Here is a 25,962-nt window from a genome sequence, read left to right as displayed (position 1 = left end):
TATGCTTAAGAACATTGGCACCTTAGGAAACTATGGACATTTGCTGAGACAGTAGCACAGACACTCCATGCAGGCTAGACTGTCTGGTCAGTGAGCCTGCTTTCATCTCTTCAGCACTGAGATTGTAATCAATCACCAACGCACCTAGTTTTTTGTTTGTTTGTTGTTTTCCCTGTTTGGTTTGGGAATGGAGCTGTTTCTTACTAGTATAATACCTGAGTTTACAATGATTTTTAATCTTTAGACAATTACAAGTCTTAATGTGATGTTGCTTTGTTTGATAGCCAGCTGTTGCATTGCCCACAAGCCTTAGCCTGTCTACTCCTCAGCCTGCGGCACAGATTACTGTATCATATCCAACACCAAGGTCCAGTCAGCAGCAAACTCAACCTCAGAAGCAGCGTGTTTTCACAGGAGTGGTCACAAAGCTCCATGATACATTTGGATTTGTGGATGAAGATGTATTCTTTCAGCTTGGGTAAAAACTTCATTAGATATTGATTGATGATGGGTGTAGTAACATATTTTTAATCATGGCAAAAATTATAGTTTATAATTTTATTTTTAAATCATTATTTCTGTATATTTGTACTTATGCTCTTTTTAGATAAAATAACATTTGTGTATGTGTGCAAATATGTTTGTGAGTCGGGGTTACACACTTGTGGAGATAGAGGTTCTCCCATGTCATGTGGGTTCCAGGCTGCTCAGTGTTCAAGCTTGCTAATAAGTATTAATTCCTTTATTATTTTTTTTCCTTTTTTATTCTTTATAAATGTTAGATGGCAGTTCTAGTAATATATTCAAGTCCATCCAGGCTTAGAGTAAAATTAGAGATTGAGGCAGGCATGGTAGCACACACCTTTAATCCCAGCACTTGAATGGCAGATACAAGTGGACCTCAGTGATTTTTCAGGCCAGCATGATCTACACAGTTCTAGAACAGCTGGGTCTTTATAGAAAGATCTTTGCTTCAAAACAAACAAATAAAATAAGGTGGGAGTTGAACTAGCCTATTAAAATCTAATCTTGATTTTATACATATTTAATACTGACTAAATTTTTTTTCTCAATTTTGTGTGATTTGAAGGAAATGTGTACTCACCTAAGCATGTGTTGTGCCGACCAGAGGTTGACTTTGTTCTTTATTCTTTTCTGTTCTCCATCTTATATTTATTCTATGACAAGATCTCCCATTTACCTCTGCCTTCAAGTCCTGCCCGTCCTGTGGTTACAGGTATACCCATGTGGATTCCTCAAATGTGTATAGCAATGAATTTTCCCCTCTGGCCCTAAAAGTAAGGGTGGTAGTAGTTACTTTGAGATAGCATCTCATTAGACAGCTGACTTGGAATTCACTGTTAAAGACAGGCTTCCAGTGAACTAACTCACAGAGATCGAACTGCCTTTGTCTTCTGAGTGCTGAGCTTAAAATTAAAAGTGTTTGTCATGATGCCTGGCGAAAGAACATTACGAGTTTTTGTTTTTTGGTTTGGTTTGGTTAGTTTGGTTTGGTTTTGGTTTTGGTTTTTCGAGACAGTGTTTGTCTCTGTAGCCTTGGCTGTCCCAGACTCACTTTGTAGACCAGGCAGGCCTCAAACTCAATGATCCGCCTGCCTCTGCCTCTGCCTCCCAAGGGATTAAAGGCCTGTGCCACCGTGCCCGCCTTGCTTGTGTGGCAAGTGGTCCACCCACATGCTGAGCCAGGATTAAAGGCATGGGCCACCACGCCCGGCGGTTTGGTTAGTTTTTATGCAGTGTTTACTATATAGCCTTGGCTGACTAGAACTTGCTATGTAGACCAGGATGGCCTTGAACTCATAAATATCCATCTACTCCCTTCTGGGCGCTAGGATTAAAGATGTAGACCACCCCGTATGACAAATAGTTGTTTTTCTTTTTTCTTTTTTTCTGTGTAGGCTTGGCTATTTCTGGATTCACCCTGTAGACCTTGATCTCATAGAGATCCAAAAGCCTCTACTTCCTTAGTGGTGTTCTGATAATGGTATTTACTTCCTAGCTTTTGTGGCAGCTGTTGCAGGAAACAGGATTTTTTTTTAAGGTTATTTATACGTGTGTCTGTATGTGTGTGTGTTTGTGTGTGTGTGTGTACCCTGTGATGTATGTGTTGTATATGTGCATGCAGGGAGTGTTGCAGGAGTGTGTGAACAGAGGAGGATCATGGGGTGTCCTCTTTTTTTTTTTTTTTTTTTTTGGTGGGAGGAGACAGGGTTTTACTTTGTAGCCTTAGTGGTCTGGAACACTATATGTTGACTAAACACCAGACTGGACTTGAATTCACAGAAAAGATCTGCCTGCCTCTGCTTTCTCAGTGCTGGGATTAAAAGACATACCACCCCTCCCAGCCCTGCCTTTGAATCAGGGTTTATCACTGATCCTGGAGCTAGGCTAGTGTCCAGCAAAACCCAATGACCCTTCTGTCTCTACTCCTTACAACACTGGGTACAGGTGTATGGAACCATGCCCAGCCCTTTATGTGGATTCTGGTGATTGGAACTCAGGTCCTTATGCTTGCACAGCATAAGGCTGTGCCCACTTAGCCATCTTACCTTAGGTAGTTTTAATGACCCTTCCTTAGAATTAAATACTATGTTAGGAAAACTAGTTGTTATTTGAGATTTTCCTGTTGTTGGGCTTCTTTTTTCTAAAATCTTATTCTTAGGCTATTACAGTAGGACCGTTTTGTACATAGAGGAACACTGAGAAAATAAAAGGACAAATTGTTCCTATACTTGAAGCCTTGCTTACATACAGTAGAAGGTGAAATGTAGTCAGCTTGATAAGGAGTCTAGGGCGATGGCTCAGAGGTTAAGAGCACTGGCTGCTCTTCAAAAGTCCCAGCAAACACATGATGACTCACAATCATCTATAAAGAGAGCTGGTACTCTCTTCTAGTGTACAGGCGTGCATTCAGGCAGGATGCTGTATAAATAAATGAATCTAGGACTGGAAAGATGGCTCTGCAGTTAAGGGCACTTCATGCCATTGCGAAGGACTATTGTTCAATTCCTAGCATCCATGTCAAGTGACTCACAACTGCCTATAACTCCTAGGGTACCAATTCATGTAAGCATATATATGCACATCAGACCCAGAATAGATAATTAAAAATAAAAATAAATCTTTAGGGGCTGTAGAGATGGCTCAGCAGTTTAAAGCACTCGTTATGCTTTCAGAAGACTATGTCTGGTTCCCATCACCTGATATGGTTCCTAACCATCTGCTAGTTTGGTTTTGGGGATTAGATACCCTCTTCTGATCTCCATGATACAAATGTGGTGCATATAAAATCACTGTAGCCTTTGAAAGACAGGGCTAGTTAGATCTCTGAAGCCAGCTTGGCATACATAGTGATTTCTAGGCATGCCAAAGCACATAAAGAGACCCTGTCTCCAAAAGAAAAGAAGCAAAACAAAAGGTGTATAAATGTTTTGTGTGGGAAATTCTTTTTATTGTATATAAATCTATTTGGAAGAATATTTTTTATGCTTATATTTTTCTCTTTGTTTCTCCCAGTGCTGTTAAAGGGAAAACCCCTCAAGTTGGTGATAGAGTATTGGTTGAAGCAACTTACAATCCTAATATGCCTTTTAAATGGAATGCACAAAGAATTCAAACACTACCAAATCAGGTACATAATTATTGAATTTGGTACTATAGAAACTTGATACTTGGCTTTTATGTTTTACAGTGCAATTTCTTTTTAAAGCAATTATTTTATTTATATATTTATTTTGGTTTGTTTTTAGAATCAGTCCCAAACCCAACCTTTACTGAAGACTCCTACTGCTGTTATTCAGCCGATTGTGCCACAGACAACATTTGGTGTCCAAGCCCAGCCCCAACCCCAGTCACTACTGCAGGCCCAGATCTCAGCTGCTTCTATTACACCACTGTTGCAGACCCAGCCACAGCCCTTACTACAGCAGCCACAGCAGAAAGGTATTACATGTAATGCATGTTTGTTTCTTGTTTCCAATGAATGTATAGATGTTTAAACTGCTTAAATAGTAAGAACATGCTTCTAATTCCAAAAATATCATGGACTTGGGGAAAACATGAAAGGACGCTTAGATATCATGAACAGAACCTTTTCTACTTCTGAAGTTTCCCTTCTCTTGCTGTCGTAAAACGCCATCAAAGGGGGCTGGAGAGATGGCTCAGAGGTTAGAAGCTATGTCTATTCTTCCAGAGGTCCTGAGTTCAATTTCCGCTAACCATATGGTGGCTCACAGCCATCTATAATGCAATCTGGTGCCCCTTTCTGGCATGCAGGCACACATGTGGGCAAAATACTATGTACATAATAAATAAATAAATCTTTTTTTAAAAACACCATCTAAAACCTACTTAAGGTTATAATCCATCATTAAGGGCAGTCAGGACAGGAGCTGAGGCAGGAATTGAAGCAGAGACTGGAGGATGCAGCTTCCTGATTTGCTCTCCATGGCTTGCTCACCTCTTTCTTATACCTCCCCGCACCGCCTGCCCAATGGTGGGACCACACACAGTGACCTGGGCCCTCCCACATCAGTCATTGGTTAAGAAAATGCCTTTCAGACTTGCCTATAGTACAGTCTGACGCAGATAACTCTCTTCCCAGATGATCACAGCTTGCTTCCCATTGACAGTAAAGCTAACCAGTGTAATATGAAAGGTTTTTTATTTTTATTTTGTTTTCTGATATTTAGAGTAAATATACATAAAATAGACACCATCACTTCCTCAACATACATAATTGTCATGCATTTTGTTCTCTCAGTCCCTTTTTCTGATGTCCCATGTATATATTCCACTGTGTTCACTAGAGATCCCCCTTTCTCAGTCTCTTTTATAGTTTTGCTATCTACAATATAAATACACACACACACACATTTAAATTGAGCATCTCCGTATGAAAAAACAACATGTAGTATTTGTTGTTTTGAATCTTTGCTCATTATGACGGTTGCATAAAGTTGTATCGATAATATGCATGCTATATTTCCCATGTTTGATGAATGTCATTTCCTATCTCTTGTGAGTAGAATTACTGTAAACATAGGTGTGTAAGGGTCTCTGGTATATTGACTACAATCTTTTGTATGTATATAGAGTGGTGTAGGTGGGTCATATGGAAGTTAACTAGATTTATTTATTTTTATGTGTGAATGTTTTGCCTGCATGTATGTCTTTGCAACATTTCCATGCCCAGTGCCCTTGATCGCCACAGGAAGGGGTTGGATCTTCAAGAACTGGAGTTAACAGACAATTGTGAGCTGCCACATGAATGCTAGGTATTGAAGTTGAGGTGGAAGCCAGTGCTCCTAACAGACATTTTGCCAGCTTCCTTTTTTAAAAAAAATTGTGATTTGTTGTTGTTATGTTTTATATATGATTTCTCTGTATGCATATACACCTGCATTCCAGAAGAGGGCATTGGATCGCTTTATGGGTGGTCATGAGCTACCTTATGGTTGCTGGGATTTGAACTCATGACCTGTGGAAAACCAGCCAGTGCCATCTTACCAATGGTGCCTTCCCTCTGCCCCCCAATCTTTTCATTTGTTTGTTTTTTGTTTATAGAGACAGGGTTTCTCTGTGTAGCCATAGCCTTGTACTCACAGGACTCAGCCTGCCTCCTTCAGTGGTGGGATTACAGGCATGGGGCACCACCCCTGCTCCGGCTATCTGTTTTTAATTAGTGTATGCATGTGTACTGTGTGAGTATAAACATGTATGCCAACAATGCAGAGGTGAAGGTCAGAGGACAACTTTACAGAAAGGTTTTCAATTTTCTTCTATTTTTTGTTGTTGTTGGGTTTTCTTGTTTTTGTTTTTCGAGACAGAGTTTCTCTGTGTAGCCTTAACTATCCTGCACTCGCTTTGTAGACCAGGCTGCCTTTGAACTCACAGTGATCTGCTTGCCTTTGCCTCCCGAGTGCTGGGATTAAAGGTGTGCACCACTGTGCCCGGCTTCTACTTTTTTAAGGTTCTGCGTATAGAGTTCAGGATTGTGTGGCAAGTGGTCCACCGACATGCTGAGTCAGGATTGTTGTTTCTTTTTTGTTTTTTGAGAAGGGCCCTATAGCCCAGACTGGCCTTTGATGCACTCTGCAGCCAAGCATAATTTTGAACTCCAGATCCTTCTGCCTCTTCTTTTCAAATGCTGGGATTATATGTATGTGCTGCCACACTCAATTTTCTAAATTTATATATTTTGGATTTCTTTATTACATCTTATGGATTCTTTTAGAATGTTTACTTTTTGCATTTGTTTTGATTCCTTTTGTTGTTTTTACCTTGTTCCTTTGTCATAGAAACTAAAGTGTAAGTCTAAATGTTTTGGCAAGAATTAGTTATGGTTAATGTTTTGTAAATTCATGCTGCATTATTTTAGGTGTTTTCTGTTTTCCTAGTGTTAACTGATGCTAGATTTGATTATTTACAGGTATTAGTAGCCATAGCTTTTCCTGCTGTGGTGTTGTTTTGTTTTGTTTTGTTTTCGAGCCAGCATGAGTTCCAGGGCTTTATGTGTATAAAGCTCATTGCCTGCATATATATGTGTGTACCATATATATGCAGGCAATGAGCTTTATACGCAGAAAATAAACATTTTAAAAAATTGGTTAATAAAATAAAAACATAATTGGTGAGGTCCAAGATGCAGCTCAGTATTACACATAGGCAAGGTGCTTGGTGTGGTTTCAATCATCACACACAAACATAGTGTTTAGTTTTTATGACATAAAACCAGCAAGCCAGTTAAAAAAAATTAAATAACACCAGTGCTTTTGGTTTGCCTCTCCTTTCAACTGATTGACAACAGTCATTATTGATGGTTCTAGACAGGAGCCAAAGGCAGTTTTGTTTTGAAGAATTTCAGTAGAATTTCACTGATGTTTTTTGTTTGTTTGAGATGACCTCACTATGTAGACCTGGCTGTCTTGTAACTTGATTTATAGACCAGGCTGGATTTATACTCACAGATTCCTACCTGCTTCTGTCTCCCTGGGATTAAAGGCATGAACCATCACACCTGTCAAAGAAGAACTGTGATACACAATGTTTTTTTGGCTTTTATTTGTTTTTTGTTTTTCAAGATAGGGTTTCTCTCTGTAGCATTGGCTCTCCTGGACTTGCCTTGTAGGCCAAGCAGGCCTCGAACTCACAGAGATCTCCTGCCTCTGTTTCCCTGAGTGCTGGGATTACAGGAGTGCACTATTGTACCTGGCCACATTGTTTTTTTTTTTTTAAACACAGATCCCTATTTTGCTTCCATTGTACCAAAGAAGTTGAGCTTATTGTCCTATATGGGAAAATAGTTTGCTGTTTTAAAATGAAAGTTTTTAGTTTTCAGTACCAGGAAATCACCAAGCAATACATTTTCCTTTGAAAATAACTATGTAATTTGCTTACTTGCAAAAAGAGAACTTTGGTAAATCCTACCTGCATGTTTATATTTATCTTACACAGGCATGGAATACATTTTGAGTATTGTTTAACAATTTTGTTTTTTCTTTTGTATCTATTGAAGCTGGCTTATTGCAGCCTCCTGTTCGGATAGTGTCACAGCCACAACCTGCACGGAGATTAGATCCACCATCTAGATTTTCTGGAAGGAATGACAGAGGGGATCAAGTACCTAATAGAAAAGATGACCGAAGGTATGTTTGAAAGTAGCATTGTGTGCTGGAGAAATAGCTTAGAGGTAAGAGCACTGTCTGCTCTTGTGTGGACCCAGGTTGGTAGATAACCATCTGTATGTAACACTAGTTTTGGGGCTTTCCATGCTCTTTTTTGCCTTTCTCAGGCATACATGGGGTGCACAGACATAGATGTAGACAAAACACTCATATGCATAAAATAAAAAATAAGTGGAAAAAAAATTGGAAGTTGTCCCAAGCCAGCCTGGTCTATATAACATGACTGTCAAAAATGAATAAACAAACAAACAAAGGAAAGAAAGAAAAAAAATTAAGAGAGCTATTTATTTGTATCTAACTATATAGCCTCAGATGGCCAAGAACTTGTACTAGATCTACTTGCCTCTGCCGAGTGTTGAGATTAAAGGTATACATCACCATGCCTGGCAAGGACTACCAGTAAATATTAGCAGTTATTTAATTTGTGTTGCCATGGTATATGTGTAAAGTCCAGAGGAAGACTTGGAGGAGTCTGTCCTTTCCTTCCACACGTAGTTTCTGGGAATGAAACTCAGGTTCTCAAGTTTGATAGCAGCGCCTGCACCTGCTGAGCCACCCTGTTGGCCCCAGAGTAATTTTTTAAATTCTTGCTTTAAGTCGTGAAAGGGACAGAGAAAGACGCAGATCCAGAGAAAGATCGCCTCAAAGGAAACGTTCCCGGGAGAGGTCACCCAGGAGAGAAAGAGAGCGATCCCCTCGCAGAGTCCGTCGTGTGGTTCCACGATACACAGTACAGTTTTCAAAGTTTTCTTTGGATTGGTAAGTTTTCCCTTCTGTGCTCTTTTGTTTGTTTGTTATTTAATTTTGTTATTAGTGACATTGTTTTACACAAATGTCCAAGACATCAAATAAACACATTGCAAATAAAGTTTTAAAGCTTGTCTTCTGTAGCTGTAGAACTCAAAACTTCCTTACACTAACATGATTATGAGCTAGTGTGAGGGATATGAATTGTTTGTACTTAGCCACTGTTCCATTATTGATGTTACTCTTTGGAGCAAGATGTGACTTGGAAAAAAAATTTTTTTTTGTTTTTGTTTTTGTTTTGTTTTTTCGAGACAGGGTTTCTCTGTGTAGCCTTGGCCATCCTGGACTCACTTTGCAGACCAGGCTGGCCTCGAACTCACAGCGATCCGCCTGCCTCTGCCTCCCGAGTGCTGGGGTTAAAGGTGTGCGCCACCACGCCCGGCCTGAAAAAAAATTTTTTTTTTTTTTTTTTTTTTTGGTTTTTCGAGACAGGGTCTCTCTGTGTAGCCTTGGCTGTCCTGGACTCACTTTGTAGACCAGGCTGGCCTCGAACTCACAGCGATCCGCCTGCCTCTGCCTCCCGAGTGCTGGGGTTAAAGGTGTGCGCCACCACGCCCGGCCTGAAAAAAAATTTTTTAAGATTTTTTAAAAGTTTTTTTTATAACATATACTGTGCTCTGCCTGCATGTGTGCCTGCGGGCCAGAAGAGGGCACCAGATCTCATTATAGATGGTTGTGAGCCACCATGTGGTTGCTGGGAATTGAACTCAGGACCTCTGAAAGAGCAGCCAGTGCACCTAACCTCTGAACCACCTCTCCAGCTCTGAAAATTTTTGTACATAACTGCCTTCCTTAAAATTTTTTTTAAACAAAAAACCTTTGTGGTATTTTTTTCTACATTTCTGTTATTATGACAGTGATATTATATTAGCATCTGTAAATGGTTTTCCTCTACATAGCTGTATTGATAAGGAAATATTGGTGGTGTTTTGCAACATAAGACCTTTTGGAGCTGGGCGAGGTGGCTCATGCCTGTAATCTCATCACTGGGGAGGCAGAGGCAGTTGGATTGCTGTGAGTTTGAGGTCAGTCTGGTTTACAAAGGGAGTCCAGGACAGCCAAGGCTACACAGAGAAACCCTGTCTTGTAAAACCAAAACAACAATACCAAAAAAATCTTTAAGAAATTCTGTAAGTTTTTTACTATTGAGCTACATCCACAGAAAATCTGTATTTCTTTTCTTTTCTTTTTGGTTTCTCAAGACAAGGGTTTCTCTGTATATGTTTACAGTCCTGGAGATGTCCTGGAACTTGCTCTGTCTGCCTCTGCCTCCCGAGTGCTGGGATTAGAGGTGTGCACTACTAACACCTGGCTTTAGTAAATTTTCTATTGCTGTGAAGAGACATCATGACTAAGGCAACTTATAAAAGAACACATTTAATTTGGGGCTTACGATTCTCGAGGAGGGTAATAAGTTGCATAACCTTCATGTCACATCAAGTGGCAACAAGCAGACAGGCATGGTTCTGTAGCTTATGTCAAAGTAGCTTATCTACAAGCACAAGTCAGAGACAGAAAGAAGTAACTGAGAATCTTATGGGCTTTTGGAAGCCCACTCCCAGTGACACACATTTCTAATCCTTCCTGAAAATTCCCACCAACTGCAGAGCAAGCATTCAAATATATGAGCCAGTAGGGACCATTTTTTCTTTCTTTCTTTTTAAGTTATGAAGCTGTTTAATTAGGTTGTTAGCAACTTAGAATACCAGTGTGTGAGGCTACTTCCCGTTTCTCAGAGAGAACTGAGGTTGCAGTAGCCCTGCAGCTGAGGAACGGCTTGGATCTTTGGCAAAATCTGCAAGTCCACAGCCCTGCGCTGCTGGGTAACCTCGTGTTTCTCCTTGTCTGCGTCAAAGATCGCGCCCTCCTGGTGCCTGGGCTTGCGCAGCTGCTGCTTCTTGAAGTAAGCATCAGTCAGATGTTTAGGGATTTTAACCTCGTTGATAAAGAACTTTTATGGACCCTTCTCTTTCAAACTGCTCTAACTAGTCTTTTGTTGTTGTTTTTTGTTTGTTTTTCAAGACAGGGTTTCTTTGTGTAGCCTTGGCTGTCCTGGACTTGCTTTGTACATCAGGCTGGCCTCGAACTCAGAGTTGCACCTGCCTCTGCCTCCTGAGTGCTGAAAATATTTATTTTTTTATTTTATATACGATGGTGTTTTGCCTGCATGTATGTCTGTGTGAAGGTGTCAGATCTTGGAGTTATAGACAGTTGTGAGCTGCTATATGGGTGCTGGAAATTGAACCCGGGTCCTTCAGAAGAGCAGTCAGTGCTCTTACCCACTGAGCCATCTGTCCAGCCCCCTCACTGTTCATTTTTAAGGGGTTCTGATACCCTCTTCTGACCTCTTCGGGCAGCATGTATTCACCTGCTGTACAACACATACAGACAAAATGTACATGCACAGCTTTTCTTAGAAAGTCATTGTCAGATAGAAACAGCGAGAAACGTAACCCTCTTTACACACTAATCTGGTATAGATGCAGATCTTTTATGTTGAGGGTATGTAGTTATATATAATCAGTCTAAAGCTAATTTGGATTTTGCCTTCACACGAATTCTCCTTGAGGCCTCCTGCCTGGCTCTGCCTCTGGAATGTGTGGATTCAGGTTCCATCACACCTGACTCCTATTAACTTTTTAAATTTAAGTATGTTTAATCTAGGCACTTTCTATAGAATAAAATGTAGTTTTCTACGTAGCATAAATGTGACTGAAAGGCATTTAAATACTAACTTGGTGCATCTCATTATTTTTTTTATACATTTTCTATGTGAACTGTAATTTTCTTTCAAGTATACATACTTCCAACTGAAGGAGAAAAACTTTTGTGCAGATGTCCTATGGAATTGGCTTATAGATATTTCACAGGGTCTTTCTAAGGAATTATAAGATGGGCACAAAAAATAGAGAAGTAAAAAGTAACATTTAGAATATCATTCAGCAAAGTGTATATACAGGTTTGAATCTGTTCAATTTTTTCTCCATTTTCTTTTTTGTTTCTTTGTTTGTTTTTTCAAGACAGGGTTTCTCTGTGTACCCCTGGCTGTCCTGGACTTGCTTTGTAGATCAGACTGGCCTTGAACTCACAGCAATCCACCTGCCTCTGCCTCCCAAGTGCAGGGATTAAAGGCATGCACCACCACGCCCGGCCAAAACCTTTTTTTTTTTTTTTTTTTTTTTTTTTTTTTTTGCCTTGCCTGTCCTGGACTCTCTTTGTAGACCAGGCTTGCTTCGAATTCACAGTGATCCACCTGCCTCTGCCTCCCAAGCGCTGGGATTAAAGGCATGTGCCACCACACCTGGCTGAATCTGCTCATTTTTACTTGATCAAATTTTATATAGCTTCAAAAGTGAGTATATATAAACATAACCTCTATTCTTAAAGTTGTTTATTCACTATTTTTGTCTTTTTCAGCCCCAGTTGTGACATGATGGAGCTAAGGCGTCGTTATCAGAATTTATATATTCCTAGTGACTTTTTTGATGCTCAGTTTACATGGGTGGATGCTTTTCCTTTGTCAAGACCGTTTCAACTGGGAAATTACTGCAATTTTTATGTGATGCACAGAGAAGTAGAGTCCTTAGAAAAAAATATTGCTGTTCTTGATCCACCTGATGCTGACCACCTGTACAGTGCAAAGGTTTGTACTCCGTTGTGATACCCGTTTTGAATTCATAGCTTCTGAAGTTATCCCTGTTTCTTTGCCTGGTTTTCTATTTCCTATTTAAAATTGTTGTTTTATCCCATCTTAATTCTTACACTATAAAACAAGAGCTATTGTTTTTGTCATTTTAAACTTCAAAAATGTAAGTTGATGAGATTTCCTATAGACAAGGATAAAACTTAATGCTGGTCAATGTGCTAAATACTAGTCTTCAGGCTAGCTTTCAGTGTATTGCTGCGACAGCTGTTTCTGTTCCAAAAGATGGATCTGAAAATTGCTTCTTGAAAATGTCATGTTAATAAGACATCTAATACCATTTTTTTCTGTAGCATTTACATTCCATTTTTAGGGGAAAAAAATCTTATGTGTAATGTTTAGTAGTGCTTCTCATTTTTTTTACATTACTTTAGACTTTTGACAGGATTGAATTATTTGACTATAATAGGTAATGCTGATGGCTAGCCCTAGTATGGAAGATTTATATCATAAGTCATGTGCTCTTGCTGAAGACCCGCAAGAACTTCGTGATGGATTTCAGCATCCTGCTAGACTTGTTAAGGTAAAATGAAATGTTTATTTTGATATTAGTTGGATATATTCATCTTAGTTCTCACTGTGTTTGCATAAGATTGGAAACAAGTACATTTAAATCTTATAAGTTAGTTTAATAATATTAAATCTAGTTTTAAATAATTAGACTTTTTCTGTGTATTATTCGTGTGTTTCTAGTTCAGCTGTGAGTTTGATACTTGTCTAGTAAAATCTGCCAGGTTCTGTCGAAATTTGTATTTGTACATAGTTTGTTTCTTTAAAAGAACTCCTATTTGGTCAAGTATTTTAGAGGATGAGTTATGATGCGTAAATCCTATTCCATTGCTGAAATGCAGTGTGGAACATGAGGAACTGAACTCTTCCTTGACTGACAGATTCCAGAGGTAGTAAAAATGATCTTGGGAAGGTTTGTACCTTTCCTTTCCAAGTATCTGTCTGTAATGTGATGGGCCACATTATGTATGTAAATGATTCTTTGTTTTGAATTAGTTTCTAGTGGGCATGAAAGGCAAGGATGAAGCCATGGCCATTGGAGGCCATTGGTCTCCTTCGCTGGATGGACCAAACCCAGAAAAAGACCCCTCTGTGTTGATTAAGACTGCCATTCGTTGTTGTAAGGCCCTGACAGGCATTGATCTAAGTGTGTGCACACAATGGTAAGTACCATTTCATTTCTTGATTAGGAATTGTTTTCTCATAGTTTATGTAGTTGTTTTTGTCAAACAACCGTTACCCCCTTTCCTTATTGTGTCAACACTGGTCATGCAGGTAATCTCAAAGGAAAACCCCCATTTGTAGCAAAAGTTTATTTGGTGCCAAAAATGTTTTGGGGAAGGGGTACTAAGAACTAATCAAAATACACTGAAAATTTAAATGTTTCATTATGCTGTACTTTGAAAATTGGATGTATGTTGAAAATATTTTTCATTTCATGTATAGCTGGAGAAGATCGTCCAGAGAGAACTTCATTTCATTATTGTTCCTTTGTTATAAAGTGATGTAGTTGCTGATTATTTTTGTTCAGCCATATTTTCTCTTGAGGCTTATTTGTCCTGTGTATTTTAGTGTATTTCTCACCATTTAATTGAGAATATTCTTTTTTTAGCACATGAAATCTGAACAGCTTTCCAGCTTCTTCAGGTATTCTATAAAATATGGGTAGCTCTGTAATCAAATCAGAAGATTCTTTGTGGAAATGTATTCTTTTAACCAATAAACAATTACACAAATGTACCAAAAGAGGAACTATGGCTTCTATAATTTTTTTTTCTTTAGACCAACCTCAAGTTCTTGCAGCAAAATTTCTTTACTTGATGTGCTACAAGTGAACTAGGGTCTTTAAAATGTATTGTAGAATTTTTTTTCCAACATGCTTCTTCCCTTGCAACAGGTACCGTTTTGCAGAGATTCGATACCATCGCCCTGAGGAGACCCACAAGGGGCGTACAGTTCCAGCTCATGTGGAGACAGTGGTTTTATTTTTCCCGGATGTTTGGCATTGCCTTCCCACCCGCTCAGAGTGGGAAACCCTCTCCCGAGGATACAAGCAGCAGCTGGTCGAGAAGCTTCAGGGTGAACGCAAGAAGGCTGATGGAGAACAGGCACTGAACGCTAATCCCTTTTTCTATTTCCGCTTCTCACAGGCACAGGAACACAGGCACAAATGCACACCACACACTACATAACAGACACACAAGGAGGAACATAACTGGTAACAGCGACTGGTAATCCAGCTTTCAGCAGTATAGTTGTATTTTCCTTTCTCATAAAAATCTGATTACTATGCCAACTTAAATTTAAGAGTGCTGAGACCTCAAAGAAAAGTTGTGCTTATTTTGCACAGAATTTTGTTTTTATCATAGGTCTATTTGCTGGAATCTGGGACCAGTTGTTGAGCAAGATTCAGTATTAAGCCATTTTAAACATTTTGCCATTTTCTCAAATTTAAAAAATTTTCTCTTTCACGGTCATCAGTTCTAGTCATGGATATTTGAAATTGGACAACCACAAGTCTGAGAGATTTGAAATTTCAGGCTATGTGGCAACGTCTTGGGTGCATTTCAGAGGTCTTACTAAATCAATCTTTGGGTGGCTTGAAAATTGGGGCAAGATCACACACTGTGTGGTTAGTGGAGACCGGCAGTGTCTGTGTATCCCGATATCCTATGTGTTGTAATTTATCACCCTTTTGTGTTTCACAGATCTGGCTTTGATTGGCTGATGTCTTTGTGATCAGTTAAAAGTGGTAGAATGTATGTATGTGGACTTGCCTAAATAATAACTTTAGGAGAAGACAATCTGAAACATTGTGACCTTGCACAGATCAGCAACAGACTTTTAAAAATAAATTACCTACGTTTTAAGGTTTCAGAATAGTAATGCTGTTCTCACCTTTGTGTGTTAGGATGAAGAAGAGAAGGATGATGGTGAAGTTAAGGAAATTTCCACTCCTACCCATTGGTCTAAACTTGATCCAAAGGCAATGAAGGTAACTGAAAGTGTACACGTATTGTGTATGTGTACTCAGGGGAGTGAGTTTTAGACTAGCCTAGGATGTAGAGGGAGACCCTGCCGTTAAAAGAGGTCTAAGCGGCGAGGATGAGTGCTGAGCCCCCACCCCGCACCTCTTTCCCTCTCAGTAGCTTTCCTTTTGGACTGAGCTGGAGGCATCTTCCCTTTGCCACCCTGATTGTGAATAAAGATAGTCTGCTTTGTAGCCCTGTCAAAAAAAAAAAAAGTAGGTCTAGGCCTTAGCTGGGTTGTGGTGGCGGCGGGGCACGCCTTTAATCTCAGCACTGGGGAGGCAGAGACAGGTGGATCGCTGTGAGTTCAAGGCCAGCCTTGTCTACAAAGCAAGTCCAGGACAGCCAAGGCTACACAGAGAAACCCTGTCTTGAAAAACTAAAAAAAGAGAAAAAGAAAAGAAAAAAAAGGGGGTGTGTGTCCAGGATAGGGCATAGTGGTACACACCTTTAATCTCAGCACTTGAGAGGCAGAATCAGGCAGATCTCTGAGTGTGAGATCTGCAGAGCTAGTTCCAAGACAGACAGAGCTACACAAGGAAACCAACCAAATAAATAAACGATGTGGGCATTCAAAGTAAAGTCCTCTGGCTTCTGTAACTAGGATATTTTGTGCCTGTACATACTTAAATAGAAGAGACTGTATATACAGTTCAGATATGTTGTACCTTTCAGTGCCTCCAATATAATTATGTTGATAGCACTGTTTCTGGTTTAAGAAGTGAACAGGATTGTGGGATTTCCATGCCTAACCTAGTTTTAAGCAGAATTGGGAAAAAGATAAAGCTGTCAAGGCATTGGTGGCACACACCTTTAAACCCAGTACTTGGTCTTATGATAAAAATGAAATGCAGAGGCAGACTGTTCTCTGAGTTCAAGGCCAGTCTGGTCTACAGAACAAGTTCTAAGACAGCCAAGGCTGCACATAGAATCCCTGTCTCAAAAAAAAAAAAAAAAAAAAAAAACACAAAAAAACAGCAAACCACTCGGGAGGTGGGGTCTGGTGGATCTCTGTGTGAGTTCGTGGCTGGCCTGGTCTACAAAGCAAGCCCAAGACTACAAGAGAAACCCTGTCATGCATTAATGAACCAAAAAAACAAAAACAAAAAACCGTGTGTGGTGGTGCACTCCTGTAATCCCAGCCTTTAATTCTAGGCTGGGGAGGCAGAAGCCAGCCTGCCTGGTCTACAAGGCAAGTCCAGCACAGCCAAGGCTACACAGAGAAACTCTGTCTCGAAAAACAAAAACCCCAACATCTCCCCTAAAAAACAAACCAAAACAAAAACAAAGGAGAATTGACTGATTGATTGATTTTCAGAATAAGGCTTTTCTGTTTAACAGTCTGGCTTTGTAGTCCAAGCTGACCTCAAACTTAAAGAGATCTATCTGCCTCTGCCTCCCCAGTCTGGAATTAAAGGCATGGGCCACTACACCTAGTGATAAATCTGATTTTTATAATAAATTTCAAAATAAAATGTAGGTAAATTTACTACTAAACTGGAAAAGAAAGAACAAGCAAGAAAGCAAAGAAACAGAAAACCAAAAGTGCTCGGCTGAGGTGGCTGTGATAGTGTTTCTGTACCCTGGATTATTACTTGCTTATTTGTAGCTGGACTGCATTTTGAGACAAGGTCTTCGCATGCAGTTCTGGCCAGCCTACCTGTATGAACCAAGCTACCTTCAAACTAACAGAAACCCACCTGCCTTTGCCTTCTGAGGCTGCCATTAAATACGCATGCCAGGACATCCAGCCTTGTTTGGTGTTGAAGTTTGATACTTGACGACTGGAGAGATGGCTCAGTGGTCAGGAGCACTGACTGCTCTTTAGAGGTCCCGGTGTCAATTCCCAGCAACCACATGGTGGCTCACAACCATCTATATTGGGATCTGGTGCCCTCTTCAGACTTGCAGGTGTACATGTAGATACTATACATAAAGTAAATAAGCAAATCTTTAAAGTTTGACTTTCTTTCACATTTGGGGGGCTGGCATTAGCTTGCCATAACACCTGTGTGGAGGTCAGAGAACAATTTGTTGATTTCAGGGATCACACTTGCTTGGATCATCAGACTTTTTGGCAAGGCTATTGAACTGTCTTGCCACGCCATTTCATAAAATTGTTTAATTTTTCAAATTTTAGGATAGGGTCTCATGTAACTTAAGGTGTTCTCAAACTTGGTATATAGCTGAGGATTGCCTCAAACTTCTGGTCCTGCTGCTCCCATCTCCCAATTGCTGTAGTTGTATGAGTGTGCCACGAACACCATAGCCAACAATGCTTGTGTTGTTCTAAATTTATTTAATTTTATTTTGTGTATGTTTTGCCTGTATGTATGTATGTATGTATGTGCAACACATACATGGCTCATACCTGCAGAGACCCGAAGAGGGTGTTAGAACTTCCGGAACTAGAATTATGGATTGTTGTGAATTGCCATGTAGGAATGAACTCAGATCCTGAACAAGAGCAACAAGTACTTTTAACTGCTGAGCCATCTCTCCAGCCCTCCAATTGATTTTTGAGATGACTCTTGCTATGTTGCTTAGGCTGGCTTAAAACTTTGAACTAAGCTAGGCTTGGTGGCATGTGCTTATAATCCTGACACTCAGGGAGGCAGAGGTAGAGACAGGCAGATCACTCTTGAGTTTGCAGCCAGCATGGTCTACAAAGCGAGTCCAGGACAGCCAAGGATACACAGAAACTCTTTCTCAAGAAAGAAACAAAACAAAACAAAAAACATCTTTTGAACTTAAATCGATCCTACTTCAATGTCATACATATTTGGGTCTACAGACTTATCCATCATATTAAAATTAACATTTGATTTTGTTTTTTGTTCTCATTATGGATTCCTGTCTGTCCTCAGACTCAGAGCACTACCTGCCTGAGTGCTGAGATTAACAAAGCACACCACTGCACCCGATTTGAATCTATAAAATTCTCTTATTTTAAAATATGGGCCAGGCCCAACACTTGGGAGGCTAAGACCAGCAGATCTCTTGAGTTTGAGGCCAGCCTTGTCTAAAGAGTGAGTTCAAGGACAAACAGGGCTACACAGAGAAACCCTGTCTTTAAAACCCCGCAAAATAATAATAACAACAACTAATTATTTTTTATTATTACATTTATCTAAGCATGGGGTTTTTTGCTTGCAATCTCAGCACTTGGCCTGAGATTGGGGGATCATGAGTTTGAAGCCAACCTGGTTTATATAGCTAGACACTGCCTCAAGTATACAATATAAAAAAAAATAAAACCAACTTGTATTTCTTTTGATTACTAATAACATGTAACATGTATTTTCTTTTTCGATTAAACATTAAAAAATTTAACCATGCAGCCGGGTGTGGTGGCGCACGCCTTTAATCCCAGCACTCGGGAGGCAGAGGCAGGTGGATTGCTATGAGTTCGAGGCCAGCCTGGTCTACAAAGTGAGTCCAGGACGGCCAAGGCTACACAGAGAAACCCTGTCTTGGAAAAAAAAATTTAACCATGCTTATCCAATACAACCTAAATAAATTCATTGGTAGGGACCAATGAAAGATCTCAGTGGCTATAAACTTTTGTCAGTAAAGCTGGTGATTTGAATTTGATTCCCAAGACTTACATTGTGGAAGTAATTACCTCCCACTAGTTGTCCTCTGACCGCTACTCATTTACACTAGCACACCCCTCCCCTAAATAAATACATGTAATAGAAAGGATTTTGATTTGTTTCCTCCTAGTTTCTCTCTTACTGGATACAAGTTATTTTTGATGACTGTTTGGTTATAATATGTTACATGTGAAAAGTATATCTCATCCTTTTTCAGCTAGCATTAGTTTTCCCACTGTACTTTTTGTTAATTTGAGGTTTGTTTGTTTTTGTTTTTCTTTTTTCCCCCAAGACATGGTTTGTATGTATAGCCTTGGCTATCCTGTATTCTCTGTAGACCAGGCTGGTCTTGAACTCAGAGATCTGCTTGTCTTTGCCTCCTTGAGTGCTGGAATTACAGGCTTGTGCAACCAGGCCCAGCTTCTTTTTGTTTTTCAAAAACTAGGGTTTCTCTGTTTTACCCTGGCTAACTTGAAATCATTTTGTAGACCAGGCTGACCTCAAACACAGAGATCTACCTGTCTTCTGCCTTCCAAATGTTGGTATTAAAAGCATATGCCACCACACCCAGCTCCAGTGTATTTATTTTTTGGTTTTTCAAGACAAAGTTTCTTTTGTAGTTCTGGCTGTCCTGTTTTTTTGGAGACAGGGTTTCTTGGTGTAGCCTTGGCTGTCCTGCACTCCCTCTGTAGACCAGGCTGGTCTTGAACTCACAGGAATCCACCTGCCTCTGCCTCCAGTGCTAGGATTAAATGCGTGTGTCACCACACCCAGTGGGTTAGTGCAATTATTTTTAAACATCATCTTCTATTCAATATAGAACAGATGTTTTGCTAAAAACATTTGTTTGGTTTGGTTTGGTTTTTAGTTTTTTTGAGACAGGGTCTCTCTGTGTTAGCCTTGGCTGTCCTGGACTCGCTTTGTAGACCAGGCTGGCCTCAAATTGACAACGATCCGTCTGCCTCTACCTCCTGAGTGCTGGGATTAAAGGTGTGCACCACCATGCCCAGCTTCAAATATTTATTCTTTGTTGAGCATTAAGATAGTTTTCTTAAGGCTGGAGAGATGGCTAAATGGTTAAGAGCACTGGCAGCTCTTCCAGAGGACCCGGGTTCAATTCCCAGTACCTACGTGGCAGCTCACAGCTATTGTAACTCCATTTCCAGGGGATCTGATACCCTCACACTCTCATACATATAGGCAAAACACATATAGGCAAAAATGTACATAAATTAAAAATAAATAGGTCAGGCCAGGCTTGGTGGCATACGCCTTTAATCCAGGTACTGAGGAGGCAGAGGTAGGCAAACCTCTGAGTTCCAGGACAGCTTGCTCTACAGAGTAAGTTCCAGGACAGCCAGAGCTACACAGAGAAACCTTGTTTTGGGGTTTCAAGTGGTGGCTAGGTACTTAAGAGTGGGTATTGCCTTCATAGAGGATGAGAGTTTGAATTTCTGTATTCATAGTTAGAAGATCTTACAGAGTCAGTTTTGGTGATGTGTGTCTGCACTTCAGTACTTGGGAGGTAAAAACAGGAAGATCTGGAGTTCAAGGCCTGCTCCTGCTACATATAAGCAAGTTTGACCAGCCTGGTCTACATGAAAACTGTCTCAATAAAACAAAGGGGTCAGGGTGATGGCTTCGTAGGTAAAAATGCTGCTGTGCAAACTTCACAAGTAGAGGCTGATTTCAAGAACACAAATAAAAAAACATCAGGTGTGGTGGCATGCAGGAAAACAGCTGAAAAGGTAAATAAACCTTGCCACAGCATGGTAAAACACAGGAGCTGACAACTGCAAAGTTGTCCTCTGACCATCGCAAGTGCCATGGCAAAAATGCATTTTGAATTATTTTCCAAAAATAATCTTTTGTTTTCAGTTTCCAAAAGCATTGTATGGACGTTGTCTATCCATTGCGTTTTGGCTTTTCACAACAGGGTCTCACTGCATGTAGCCCTGCATTGCCTGAAACTCCATGTAGACCTCACTCATCTTTACTTTGCAACTTTTAAGAAACCGACAAAAGGTGATTTGTTTTGTTTTATATCCTTTTTTCTTCTGTGTTTTTATGCTCTATATATTTAGGTAAATGATCTCCGAAAAGAATTAGAAAGTCGAGCTCTTAGTTCCAAAGGACTAAAATCCCAATTAATAGCTCGCTTGACAAAACAGCTTAAAGTAGAAGAACAAAAAGAAGAGCAGAAGGAATTAGAGAAGTCTGAAAAGGAAGAGGAAGATGAGGACGATAGGAAGTCTGAGGATGATAAAGAGGTATGTAGTCCATTTGCATACTAGAGTCTTATTAATATTGTTTTACAGGGAGCTCCTGGAGCATGGAACTCGAATTGGGTGTGTATAGTTTTGAGTTATAATTTAAATAATGTAAAATAAAAAAAATTTTTAAAAGCCTATCTGTTGCTTTATATGCTCAGGCTAGTCCGTACTGAGTACTCAGTACTCATGAGGTATAAGATCTTAAAATTTAGACCCACCTGGTCTACAGTGAGACATTTCCTTACCAAGAAGCAGGAAACAGGACTGAAGGAACAGCTCACTGCTAGCCGAGGACCTGAGTTCAGTTCCCAGCACTATGGTTATCCTTAACTCCAGTTCCAGGGATCCCGCTGCATACTCCCTATCTTCAGTCTATATAGCCCTGGGGCAGACACACATAAGAAAGAAGCTGTAATCACATGGGGATTTCTAGCCAGTACTACTGCAACTTGAAACATATCATGTTTATTAAATACAGCACAGACAGAGAGCATTTGGTTAATCTGTGTAGGAGGTCTCTGTAGGTTAGCAGTCTCAGGCTATAAACCCCCAGAAGAGGAAACTACAGTTGCTAGTCTTTGCACCTGATGATCAGTCAGCCATAAACACTTATACAAGAACTCCAAGGAAAGCTTTGCCACCCTTCTTAAGCCTGCCCCATATGAGTAACAGTTTCTCCAGTTTACCATGGGCCAATTGGTCTCAGAGTCTTCGACAGGCCTTGCTCTTATCAAAATACATGTTCACTCACTCAGGGTGTCTACTCCCTATAGGATCTACTGCTCTCTTTTGACCTCACAGGGCACTGGGTATCTAGTTAATTTATGAACATACATGCCAAACACTGATATAGCTAAAAGTCAATTTTTTAAAAATACAGAGCACAAAAAGTTATAAAATAGCTTGTCTTTTACAAAGGTCATATGGGGGCTGGAGAGCTAGCTCTTCCAAAGGTCCTGAGTTCAATACTCAGTAACCACATGATGGCTCACAGCCGTCTGTAGTAAGATCAGTGTGCAGGTGTACATGCAGGCAAAACCACTGTATACGTAATAAATAAATATTTTTTAAAATTATTTTTTTAAAAGTTATTTAAGCTGGGTGTGGTGGCATACGCTTTTAATCCCAGCACTCAGAAGGCAGAGGCAGACAGATCACTGAGTTCAAGGCCAGCCTTGTCTGCAAATCAAGTCCAGGACAACCATGGCTACACAGAGAAACCTCCCATCAAGAAACAAAATAAAACAAAACAAAAGGTCAGGTGGGTCTGGAGAGATGACTCAGAGGTTAAGAGCACTGACTGCTCTTCCAGAGGTCCTGAGTTCAAGTCCCAGCAACCACATGGTGGCTACAACCATCCATAATGTGATCTGATGCCCTCTTCTGGCCTTCGTGTGTACATGCAGGCAGAGTACTGTATACATAATAAATAAACCTTGTAGCGAATGAAATACAAAAGAAAATGAATGCTGTATTAGAGTAAAGGAATTTACTGAGAGTTGACAATCAAAAATTTTTATTTTGTTTTTGTTTGAGAAGGTAACACCAGATCGTTCAGACTGGTCTAGAACGCACTATGAAGCCCTACTGGGTGAGGCCCTGTGATTTTGCTTACAGACTTGTGCCTGGCTAAGAAATATTTAAAGTTTGAGGAGCTTGGAGTGTAGCTCTATGGAAAAGTGCTTGCCCTAATGTTCATAAGGCTCTAAGTTAGATCCCCATCACGCAGGATGGGAAAGAGTTCTGGGGATAGTTGGGAAAGTGTGCTTAGTGAAGTGGAGATAATATCAGATAATATTGAAGCTGATGGAAGATGGTTCTATCAGAAAAACAAGGACCTGAATTAGGATTCTCAGCATCTTTCTGGAAGCCAGGCTTGGTAATACATATTCCTGTAACAGTGGCATTGCAGTAAGTAGTCATCTAGGAGGGTCTGGCCAACTGGGGAGCTCTGGGGTCAGTGAGAGAGACCCTATCTCCAAAACTATGGGGAAGAGCAGTAGAAGAAATCACACAATATTGACCTTTGCCTGCACATGCGTTTACACCCACATGTGCATTGACCACACATGCATATATTCACACAGACACTAATGAAGCTGGGTTCATTATTTTTGGATGGTATATTGTGATTTTGTAGTATTACTAGACAGACACAGGCCTCTCAAAGTTTACTCCATGGGAGTAAAGACAGTGTCTAAGAGACAAGTGTTTGGTGGGGGGGGGGGTCCAAAGAGTAGAAAAGATACAGTTTTGTTTGTAAGTCAACTTCTCAGCCCCATTGGGGTTAGTTGATTATAGACAGGTCAGGAAAGAGGGGAGGAAAATTCACTTTTTCTTAAGAATGGGTAGAGGTATTCAAGGTACTTCAATCTTTTCATGATCTCCTTTTTTGTTCATAGCTGTTGGTAGGAGTCGTCAGCTTTAAGCCTAGGAGAGGCAGACTAGGCAATATAGGCCAAATTAATTCTGTATTCTACTTTTGGGCATAACTTCTTCAAATGGTCAACATTTCTTTATACAAAGCTGAGTAGAATCTGACACAAATGTTAAGGGCAGCAAAGGGCACAGGCATAACGAAGGCAGACAAGCTGGGCCTACCAGGTCCCATCCAGACAGCTGCAAAACTAGACAGTCTGTGGCCTTGAAAGCTTTATTTTCCCCCTAAAGGTTTATTTATTTTATTTTTATTTGTATGAGTGTTGTTGCTGCATTCATGTATGCTTGGTGCCCACAGAGGTCAGAAAATGACAATAGATCTTCTGGAACTGAAGTTATAAATGATTGTGAGCCCCCGTGTAAGGGGTTGGGAAAAGCAAACCTGGGTCCTCTTCAAAAGCAACAAGCGCTCTTAACCACTGAATCATCTCTCTAGTTCAAAGTCTTTTTTTTTTTTTTTTTTTTTAATTATTAAAGACTTGTATAATTTATTATTATGTATGCACGTACAGGCCAGAAGAGGGCATCAGATCTCATTATAGATGGTTGTGAGCCACCATGTGGTTGCTGGGAATTGAACTCAGGCCCTCTGGAAGAGCAGTCAGTGCTCTTAACCTCTGAACCCTCTCTCCAGCCCCAAAGTCTTTTTTTATTTTTTTAAAAGTTACTCGTTTGCGTGTGTGTGTAAGTCAGGAAATTACACAATATGGTTCTCTTTTTTTCACCTTGGGTTAAAGGATAAGAAGTGGGCAGGGAACACCAATTTGATTCTTTAGGCTTCCATGGCAAGTGCTTTTCTTCATGGTTATCTCACAAGTCCTTTTAAAAATTAAATAAACATTTGTTAGATTTTTATACTACAGAGGTGATACCCACTGTAGTTAGTGCTTACTCTCTGCACTTTGTGTTTATGTGCCCTTCAAAAGTTGTGGGTTGTTGTTGTTGTTTTTTTTTTTTTTTTTTTAATAAAGACTCATTTATATTTATTTATTTATTCTGTGGGGATTTGAACATGCTATTGGATTTGCCTAGAGGTCAGAGGATAATTACTGGAGTTGGTTTTCCCTTTCTATCCTGTGGATCTGAAAGATCATACTTAGGTCATTAGGGTTGGCAGCAACATCCTTCACTCACTCACCTGTCTTTCTGCCCTGCCCCATTTAATTGAGTTTTTGAGAGGAGGTATTATTGATCTGACTCTGGTTGGCTGTTCTTATGTTTTCCTGTCTCTCTGACCCTTCACATGCTGGGATCACAAGCATATGTTAGCGTAGCTGCTTAGTGATTAGTTTGGTTTTTTGTTTGTTTTTGAGGCAGGGTCCTCCTGTGTGGCCCTGACTGTCCTTAGCACAGACCAGGGTGGCATTGAAGTCAGAGATGTGCTGGTTTTTATTTTAAGAACGCAGTTAAAAGTGAGTAAAGCTAGATTTTTAGGTTCTTCCTCAGTAACAGCAAGTGAGAGAGTTTGGTTATGACGTTAACATGATTTCTGTTTTGCCAGAATATATGCTGTGCCTGCTGACCTGGAGTTTCCTGAAGACATTTCTTGGGATAAAGCTTTCCATCAGTGACAGCAGGAAACTTATTTTGTTCTAGGCAGTTCGTGGTTTTGTGGTTTCTTGTTTTATTCCATGGGTTATAAGTATCTTTTGGATAATGGTACTGTTACAGAGGTGGCCAGGGTGTGAGGTTTTTTTTAGTTTATGTCACTACTTTATAGCAGGATAGGGTGTGTACTGTCCTATCCTAGCTCAGAAACAGACTGTTTCTCCAGGAAACTTGATATCCTTTAGTAAAGTTATTTTTAGAAGCCAGATGTGTTCATTGACACTTGCCGCTAAGCTTGACAACAGCAGTTGAATCTCTATGACTCACTGGGTGTGGTGGCGCACGCCTTTAATCCCAGCACTTGGGGAGGCAGAGACAGGTGTGTTGATGTGAATTCGAGGCCAGCCTGGTCTACAAAGTGAGTCCAGGACAGCCAAGGCTACACAGAGAGACCCTGTCTCAGGGAGAGGGCGGGATCTATGACTCATGATGAAAGGAGAGAAACAACTACCTGACCTCTGACCCCCCCCCCACCTGTGTATTCCTGACCCCTTAAATAAGCATATGTAATAAAGGACATTTAAGAAAGAGAATTAGGAGCCATAAAAGGTACTGTGTTTTTAACCATATGGCTAATATAAAAACCATAAAAAGTCAGACTTTGCATTTGGGGGCAGATCTCTGTGAGTTCGAGGTCAGCTTGGTGTAGAAAGCAAGTCTAGGACAACCAGGCATATATAGAGATAACCCTGTGGTGGAGGGAGACGCGGGGAGTCAGACTTTGATTTCTGGGGGTTTTTTTGTTTGTTTGTTTTTGTTTTTTCTTTTTTCTTTTTTGAAACAGGGTTTCCC

At 40.2% G+C, this 25,962-nt stretch overlaps 1 protein-coding gene and 1 non-coding gene across 5 annotated transcripts in view; both read left to right on the top strand.

The window, feature by feature from the left end:
• The window catches only part of Ccar1 (cell division cycle and apoptosis regulator 1), a 51,822-nt gene that overhangs the window by 14,481 nt on the left and 11,379 nt on the right, over positions 1-25,962 (top strand). For 3 of the 4 annotated variants that reach the window (XM_051153144.1, XM_051153146.1, XM_051153147.1), the window contains exons 6-16: positions 285-478; positions 3,538-3,652; positions 3,771-3,963; positions 7,538-7,667; positions 8,304-8,465; positions 11,931-12,156; positions 12,626-12,739; positions 13,222-13,388; positions 14,123-14,333; positions 15,137-15,220; positions 20,935-21,120. In XM_051153144.1, coding sequence (XP_051009101.1) covers positions 285-478; positions 3,538-3,652; positions 3,771-3,963; positions 7,538-7,667; positions 8,304-8,465; positions 11,931-12,156; positions 12,626-12,739; positions 13,222-13,388; positions 14,123-14,333; positions 15,137-15,220; positions 20,935-21,120 — 1,782 coding nt within the window. The remainder of the gene's footprint in view (positions 1-284; positions 479-3,537; positions 3,653-3,770; positions 3,964-7,537; positions 7,668-8,303; positions 8,466-11,930; positions 12,157-12,625; positions 12,740-13,221; positions 13,389-14,122; positions 14,334-15,136; positions 15,221-20,934; positions 21,121-25,962) is intronic. The other variant, XM_051153148.1, reaches the window with a different exon arrangement.
• On the top strand, positions 13,027-13,091 carry LOC127196003 (small nucleolar RNA SNORD98). Its single transcript, XR_007831411.1, has one exon. It is a non-coding gene; the product is annotated as a small nucleolar RNA SNORD98 (small nucleolar RNA).

Source organism: Acomys russatus, chromosome 11, assembly GCF_903995435.1.
Source record: "Acomys russatus chromosome 11, mAcoRus1.1, whole genome shotgun sequence".
NCBI lineage: Eukaryota > Metazoa > Chordata > Mammalia > Rodentia > Muridae > Acomys > Acomys russatus.
This window is presented reverse-complemented; position numbering and strand designations above follow the sequence as displayed.